The sequence below is a fragment of the Girardinichthys multiradiatus genome, chromosome 5 (genome assembly GCF_021462225.1).
Source record: "Girardinichthys multiradiatus isolate DD_20200921_A chromosome 5, DD_fGirMul_XY1, whole genome shotgun sequence".
NCBI lineage: Eukaryota > Metazoa > Chordata > Actinopteri > Cyprinodontiformes > Goodeidae > Girardinichthys > Girardinichthys multiradiatus.
This window is the reverse complement of record NC_061798.1, coordinates 44,809,022-44,817,638: the sequence shown is the minus strand read 5'-3', so window position 1 is coordinate 44,817,638 and position 8,617 is coordinate 44,809,022. Positions and strand designations below refer to the sequence as shown.

The 8,617-nt window shown below is 43.3% G+C and overlaps 1 protein-coding gene and 1 long non-coding RNA gene across 5 annotated transcripts in view; one reads left to right on the top strand and one right to left on the bottom strand.

Moving 5' to 3' along the window:
- The first annotated feature begins 367 nt into the window (after window positions 1-367).
- LOC124868296 lies at window positions 368-2,312 on the top strand. The gene is made up of 2 exons (XR_007038299.1): window positions 368-708; window positions 918-2,312. It is a non-coding gene; the product is annotated as an uncharacterized LOC124868296 (long non-coding RNA).
- A 335-nt stretch (window positions 2,313-2,647) lies between these two features.
- The window catches only part of fbxw7 (F-box and WD repeat domain containing 7), a 110,259-nt gene continuing 104,289 nt past the window's right edge, over window positions 2,648-8,617 (bottom strand). For all 4 annotated transcript variants that reach the window (XM_047365365.1, XM_047365366.1, XM_047365367.1 and 1 more), the window contains one exon: window positions 2,648-5,777. In XM_047365365.1, the coding sequence (XP_047221321.1) occupies window positions 5,509-5,777 (269 nt within the window). In that variant the 3' untranslated portion in view covers window positions 2,648-5,508. The remainder of the gene's footprint in view (window positions 5,778-8,617) is intronic.

The window sequence follows — 8,617 nt, the reverse complement described above, 5'->3', positions numbered from 1 at the left end:
AAAACTTTCAGAGTTGTAACGATATATATATATATATATTTTTTATGGAATATTTTATTTTGGGGAGAAAAAAAATTATTAGTTATTTGCAAAACATAAACTTTTATTTGCGCAAGTCAAAAATCTTTGGTTACGAGTCTCGCTCTTTTGGTTTTGACGCTCTCTGTTTTTGGTTGAACTCAACGAATTTTGAGTTCTGGAAACATAATATTATTTTAATAATATTTTAGAAAACAATTTAACAAGATGCAAAACACTTTTACAAGTACTGAAACAAATTTACATTTGACAAAATCAACCGGAAAGGGAATGTACCAACGCCGAGGCTGACCCGGAAGTCAGCCTCAGGGGCTGCATCCTTCGAAGGACCTATGTGGGCTGGGTCCAGTGTTACCAGGTGTCCGATAATTATCGTATTTGTACGATAATTTTGCTCTCTGTACGATCAATATTCCTAAAAAAAAAAAAAAAAAAAGGCCAAATGTACGATAATTTGACCATTCCGTGAATGTGTCTATCGCCAAAGTCTGTCGGGAAAGAAATGTGGTTTATTTTTCTTTAGCCGGAACTGCAGTCAGTTTTATCCTCACCACAAAATGAGAGAAGAGCTGAACTTGTTTCTGTGCCTCAACCATTTCCTGCAAAGTCTGATAAAAACACTTTCTTACAAGTTGTAAACAGCGTCTTATAGAAACCTCATCAAGAAAGGTGCTGTTTGCTTTCTATTAAAGTAGCGTCTCTGGTTTAAGGAGCCATTAACGTCAATGTATTTTACTGGGATTTTATGCAGCAGACTAACAGTAGTGTCTTTAGTGCATAATTGTGATGTAGAACGAATTCAATATTTTTAAAGTGTTATGTTTATTTGTATTTGTTCACCTCAAGTCAACACTGTTAAAGACCTTTTCGAATTACAGCTTCAACACTACGCCAGATGCGCAGTCAGATTGGATCCAGAGCATTGGTCAACACCATACATTTATCTCCATCCAGCCTCTCTGTCCCCGCATCCCCACAGCATGATGCCGTCACCATCATCACGACGTCCGACTATGTTCCGGCACTTTTCCATAAGGGACGGATTTGAGAAATGCAAAACTCATAAATTACCCAGTCGACAGATTAACCCACCAGAGGTGTGGCTCTCTGCAGCTCCTCCACAGTCACCCTGGGGCTCCTGACTGTTTCTGATGAATCTTGTGCTGTACTCTTGCCATTTTAAAAGGATGGACCTGTTCATTGGTGTTCAGGTTGTTGTTCATTCCCAAATTGTTTTCACAGAACAGCTGTATTATACTGAGTTTAAATTACACCTGTAGTTAAATTACTGTAGTTGGTTTCACTGGATTTTATTTAGGAGTAAAGAGGGTTGAATCAAGTGCACACAACTTTCAGATTTTAATGACTCATTTTTCTTTCACCTTTGCAAATATGCATTAGTCTGTATTGTTTCCAACACAAAAACTGTGAAATACCTTGAAGTTTGTTTTGTAACCAAACATTTGAAAAGGCTTAAGTTGTATTAATATTTCTGCAAGGCGCTGTGATTGCACCATCCTTACTGCATCGTGAGCTTTGAAAACTTGATTCATACTTTATGTCAACCTCTGGATATTTTTTCTACCATATTCAGACAGGGACTATTTTAGGAGAGAAAAGTGAAACTTTTATACATTTTATGAGACAAACACTGTAAAAAGTGAGGGCGATAAATCCATAGATTTCATTAGTGTTATTTACTTTAAGTCATCTGTGATCGGCAACAGCTGAACTGAAGGAGGAACCATTTAAAAATAAACTAGCTCCAACAGGTCTGAATTCATACTGATGATAAAGGTTCCTGGTAAAAATTACATTTGACATCCTAAAGGTGAAAACTATTATGAAGGAATTAGACAGGATTGTTTGTGCAGTTTTCAACATGAGGGCTGCAAGATCAGGAAAATGTGAAATGATATTGGTGCAAGAATTGATAACGATATGACTTGCAATAAATAAAGTTTTAATGTGTTTCTGCTTTAGGTTCATATCATACCAAACAGAATTTATATTTTCTTCTCAGAATCATGGTTTTATTGAACATTTTTGCTTCTGACTGAGATCTGCTGTTTTTGCATTGAAACATCGTCCAAGTTTCAACCGTCTTTACCTTCTGACAACCTTTTATGCTGCTTTAAACTAGTGTCACCAAATATGTCCCAATCATGGAAAGCCTGAATGCGTGGTACTTAATTAGCTAACAGCTGTTATATGCACTGATATTAAGAGAATGTGCAAAGGATTGCTCAGCCCTAATAAACACCTTGATTCTGCTGCTGCTTCACTGATGTGTCTATAAAGCATTAGAATCTGCTGAAAAATTCCCTCAAAGTCATTTTGAGCTGCTTAGCAACACCTTTTTTTTATTAATTTTGCATCCTTTTAAATGCCAATATTAAGATATATCAATTCATTTTTATGTATTATTGTGTGTACAGTATGTCTGACCCAGGACCGACAACTGGTCTGATACTGATGTGAACAACCAACCAGATCCGGTGAGAAGCTCCCACTTGCTAATCATGAGCAGGAATGTCATTCATTTGTGGCCTTTAAAAGTATTTGAACCGTACCTCTTTCAGGGTGGAATGACTAGAACACAACTGCATGAATTAACTATATATTTAATGTGAATTTTCTCTAATCCACATGGGGTCAAAATTGTACATAAAGGCTAAAATATAAACAAGCACCCAATAATATTTGTTTAAATATCCCTGAGCAAGTTGCACCTCGACCTCCTCCAGAGAGGTTTGACAGTCAGAAGAGACGAACATGGAGATAATTGGTCAGACGAATTATGTTCGCAGGAGTTGAGGCTTTTAAACCCAAGAAAACTGTACCAACTGTCAAGCACGAGGGTGGTAGTATCATGGTGGGGGACTGTTTCAACCTCCGTGGTACCGGTACTTTCCAAACAGGGACTTCCTCCCAATGTTTAAACATCACCACCAATCAGCCCATCTCCAGCGGTCTGTGGTACACCCTGGACAGATCACCACTGGGCAACACTTCAGAGGCCAATTAAACTAACACCCCATGTTGGTGGACCCGGCAGAACCCACGGGGAGAACTAGCAAGCTCCTTCCAGCTTTCTGCACGGCAGCAGTGCTACCTTTGAGGAAATCCGTAAAAAATTCTAACTTTTCTTGTTTTTAAAATTCATCGCAGTTCTCCGGTTTTTATTCATTCCATCGCAGAAAAAGAATTTAGACAATAAACAAAAATAAAACCGGGTTTGAGTAAACTTTGACTGTATGAACAAATTTAAGTCCTGTCTGAGGATGTCTGAGGAAAACTGATATACTCAGTCTTGGAAAGCTGAGATTATAATCGTTCAGGAGCATTTAACCAAATATTTTTGCTTTATTGACCATAAAAGATGCCTTCACAGAGGTAAACAAAAACAGACAACTGATATGCTTGAAATGACAAAAGAAAAACCCACATTTTATTGCACTTAAGTTATAAGAAAATAAAATTCTAAGTGAATCAAACAAATACACAATCCCTTTCAGGTTTTTTTTGTCTGTTTTTAGTTTCTTTTTTTTGCCAGGCAGTTTACATGAACTGAACAAAATAAAAACACCTGCAACAAATCTGATTTCTCAAACCAGATCATAAATTAAAAACAGACGGAGAAAACAACAAGAGGAGATAGAGCGAGATTGTTTTCTTTCTCTTTTTTTTTTAATATACAGTGTTATACCACTTTCACAGTTCAGCTCGAGTTGTGACTCTTGGAGATTGAGACGACTTGTTTGGCTACAAGGTTTCTGTCCATGTTTGTTGCCGGCTAACGGCCGCAGGGATTTTCACCCGCAGCACATGTAACACTAAGACGCTCTGCAGCCCGACCCGTCAGTTGATGCTTGTGGTGGTCTCCTCTGTTGCTTCAGACACCTCTGAATGGGAAACAAAAACAGAAACACAGTCTCACACACACAAATACACACAGACCACTCTCTCATTCACGAGTTAAAATCGATACATCGCCTTTGATTTATTTTTTAACCTCTTTTTTTAAGCCAGTCCACGCAGCATTTGTACATTTTCCCAAAGAACAGGCTGGAAAAGCGTTGTCCCGAGGAATGTGTTTACAAGTTGCCCGCTAACACGCATTAACACACGCACTCGTGCACTCAGAACACACACGCACTCCAACAGTGTTACAATCCCCCTTCTCTTCTTCCTCTCCTGTCAGTTTCTGTCGGACGCGCTCCCTCCTTGCAGCCTCAAACGTAGAGGCACGTTTGGCTCAAGTTTCAGTGGCAAAAAAAAAAAAAAAAAAAAAAAGCAACAACAAATAAAAAACGTTGGATGGTAATCATGTCGCGTTTTGTTTCTTTTTTTTTCAAGTCCAAACATACAGAGACCTATTAGGAATTTTGCCTGTGGACTAAAACGTCACAGCTAGTAGACGCTCCTTCTCTCTGGTTTCGGTTCCTCTAGCAGCATAAAATTCAGTTTGGCCACTTGGGGGGTTGGGGGGGGGGGCAGTGTAAGGGAAGAGGTGTTCATCCACAGCTCTTTAGCTTTCCTCTGGCTTCTGAGAAAACCACCAAAGCTGCACAGCACTGACGTTCATGTGGAGACAAAACGACATGTAGATGGTAGAAAGGAGACAGCATCTGTGAACTGAATGGGTTTCTCTAATACTGAGATTTTGCATGAAGCAGAAAACAAACCAAAAAAATAATAATAATAAACCCTCTTCAGGTACTGAAATTCACAGTTGAGTTTGTGTGGAAAAATAAAAACTGCAGAAACTGAGCGGAGACCAATGAGAACGGAAATGGAGTGACAAAGAAACGAGCCTGGATTACAGGTCACGGCGCTCCAAGCGCTTCCTTCCTTCCCGCGACGTCGAGCAGCTCTTTGGGAGTAACTGTGTAGAAATTAATCTCTTCTAACCTCCACGGTCTTCCGCCTTCACCCACTTCTCGGCTGGCCGTGTGATGAGTGTGTGTGTGTGTGTGGGCGTGCTCTTATAGGAGGGAGGGAGGGGGGTTGGAGTTTTAAAAAATAATATATCTCTGTACATCTCAAAATCTGTCAGACTGGAGCGAAACCGGGTCTCTGCACGAAACCGGCTCGGAACCGAACAGGTGGGAGCCAATTCAGGACAGTTCGCTCGTTCTGTTTCTCCCAGCCACACCGGCGGTGGCTTCGGACCCCAGTTTCCAGCCCGATCCCCCTCCAACTCACCTTGAACAGGTGGGAAGAGGGCTGGACACTTGAGGAACTGTGTGTTTGTCAGTAACATGAACCCAAAATGGGAGACGTGGGTGATAACAGAGGACAGCACCGCCCCCTGTTTGTGATTGTAGACGTTTGTGAGTTTAGGTGAAGAGTTTTGGGTGTTGGCTCTCTGGTTTCCAGGCGCCGCTGCTCCCATTCCCTCTCTTTCCCTCCCTCTTTTCTCTGCGGATCGCTCTCTTCTTCCTTCCTCAGAGTGTCCCCCTCCTCTCACTTCATGTCCACGTCAAAGTCCAGCACCAGCAGCTTGGTTTCCTCTGTGCCGTTGCGGCTGCCCACGGCGCACACCAGCTTGGTGTTTGACGCTCGGATGCGCCACACCACGCCTCCGCTGCCGCCGCTCTCCAGGGTCACCAGGTTCCGGATGAACTCGCCTGTCTTCAGGTCCCACAGTTTAACCGTGCCGTCGTCAGAGCTGGTGATGACGAAGTTCTTGTTGAACTGGAGGCATGTCACGGCGCTCTGGTGCTTGTGGGGACCTGAATGCACAAGGATGGGGAAAAAAGGATAGTTAGAAGGAGAGAGCAAGAGAAAGGAGATGGATCAAAGACAGGTGGATGATTAAAACCTTTAAACTATATGATAGGGAACAAAATCTGTTCACGCAAATATTTTTATATCTTATAATTTCATTTAGCCTTTTCCAGAGAGTGTAGGAACCTTGTAGGAATAGTTTAAGGATTGGATTTACCTTTTTATTTTAAGGTTTTGTTTCAATATTATTATGCTGAGATATTTTGCTCAAAGGTGATACTACTGATGACAGATACCTGAGGTGGTGCTGAAGAAGCTCAAAAAGCACATTGTGAAAAATATCCTCCTTATTGAAAGCAAGGTCTGAATTACAGGGATATTTTTTCTAGGTTTGTGGCTTTATGGCCTCGCCGTCGATCGTTCAGACAAACTCTAATATCAGCGGCAGCAGAAGCTGAGCTGAATAACATGAATCCTATAAATATGAGCCCTGGAGGCTTTTGTGATTAACTCTGCTGAAAGGTAACTTCTAGGTTTGAACAGTTCTTCCTTTGTGAGGCAGGTGAAAGAGGTCACCTCTGCTGACCTAAACTGAACCAGATTAAAAAAGCCAAATTATAGTTCCAGTGATCAGTGCCAACAACTGTGGCTGGCGATGTTTCCACTGTAGTTTAATTTAACATCAGTCTGTCTGAATCAGTGAGGTTTACCACCTCCAGTAAAGTTTTATAGAAGAAAAACCTCTAAAGGTCCTGGAAACGGTTAAAAACAAACAGCAGTTACTGGAACAAAAAATGAAAAAAGATTTAATTCAAAATAAAAGCAGATGCTAAATATTAACCTGAAAACAACACTTCAGTGATGCAGTGAATCAGTCCTTCTTCTGATTGAGCACCATCAGTCTGCTCGGTTTGGGTTCAAGCTTGTCAGAACAGGAGCTGGGTTGACAGAACACCCGAGTTGGGAGCGGTCTAGTAGCACTATGTGATGCTACCAGTTTAAGAAGAGCTAATGAATAGTTTATATTGGTAACCTTCAATTCTATCACTTCACATTTTATCTGCGCACTGCCATACCGAGTACTAAACTCTGGGTAACTCGGACAGCTCCAACTTCCGCAGGTATTTGTTTTGTATTTCCGCCTGGATAATCGGGAAATCCTATTTTCGAGTACAAAGAAAAAGTACTCGTACTCGTCGTCTTCCGCTTATCAGGGACCGAGTTGCGGGGGCAGCAGACTCAGCAGAGACGCCCAGACGTGCCTCTCCCCAGACACCTCCTCCAGCTCCTCTGGGGGGAGCCCAAGGCATTCCCAGTACAGCTGAGAGACATAGTCCCTCCAGCGTGTCCTGGGCCTTCTCCCGATGGGACGTGTCTGGAACACCTCCCGAAAAAGGCGTCCAGGAGGCATCTGGTATAGATGCCCGAGCCACCTCAACTGGCTCCTCTCGATGTGGAGAACCAGCGGCTCTACTCCGAGCCCCTCCCGGATGGCTGAGCTCTTCCCTCACTCGTGAACAAGACCCCGAGATACTTGAACTCCTCCACTTGAGGCAGGAACTCCCCTCCAACCTGAAGAGGACAAGCCACCCTTTTCCGGTCGAGTACCATGGCCTCGGACTTGGAGGAGCTGATCTTCATCCCAGCCACTTCACACTCTGCTGCTAACCGCCACAGCGCATGCTGTAGGTCTTGGCTAGAGGGGGCCAGCAGGACCACGTCATCCACAAACCAGACCCCCTCGGGCCCTTGGCTGCGTCTAGAAATCCTGTCCATAAAAGTTATGAACAGGACCGGTGACAAAGGGCAGCCCTGCCGGAGTCCAACATGCACCGAGAACAGGTCCGACTTAGTGCCGGCAATGCGGACCAAACTCCTGCTCCACTTGTACAGAGACCGGATGGCCCCTAGTAAAGGGCCCCCGATTCCATACTCCTGGAGCACCCCCCACAGGGCATCACGAGGGACACAGTCGAATGCTTTCTCCAGGTCCACAAAACACATGTGGTTGGGCAATCTCCCATGAACCCTCGAGTACCCTGTAGAGGGTATAGAGCTGGTCCAGTGTTCCACGGCCGGAACGAAAACTACACTGCTCCTCCTGAAGCCGGGGTTCGACTATCGGCCGGACTCTCCTCTCCAATACCCTGACGTACGCCTTACCAGGGAGGCTGAGGAGTGTGATCCCCCTGTAGTTGGTACACACCCTCCGGTCCCCCTTCATATGTAGGGGTACCACCACGTCAGTCTGCCAGTCCAGAGGCACTGTCCCCGACCGCCACGCAATGTTGAAGAGGCATGTCAACCATGACAGCCCAACAACATCCAGAGATTTGAGGTACTCAGGGCGGATCTCATCCACCCCCGAAGCCCTGCCACCACAGAGCTTTTTAACCACCTCGGTGACTTCAGCCTGGTAAACCCAATCACGAGACGGCTGATCTGGGGGGCAACAAGCAAACCCACTCCAGAGAAAGTACCATAAAAAAAAAAAAAAAAAAAAAATGAATTTATGGCAGGTATTTCTACAGTGGTCTGAAATTTAAAATGAAACAAGAATGGATGGACAAACGGACGGAACCTTTAAACTATGGCAGAGGAAATAAACTGTGGAATTACAATTTATTTCCATACTATGTTTTCCCTAGGAGCATCGGTTATCTAATTTAGTTTGAAATTAGATTTTTAATTATTTCGATTCATAATAAATTTAAAGGAGTATAACAGTCTTACTGTGAGATGGTCTTTCTGGTTTTCTGTCTCGTTTCAGATCAAACGTCCCTGTCCTTCGGCACCAACTCCCATCATCCTCGGCTCTTCGTTGACACAACAAAGCAGCCTGCTT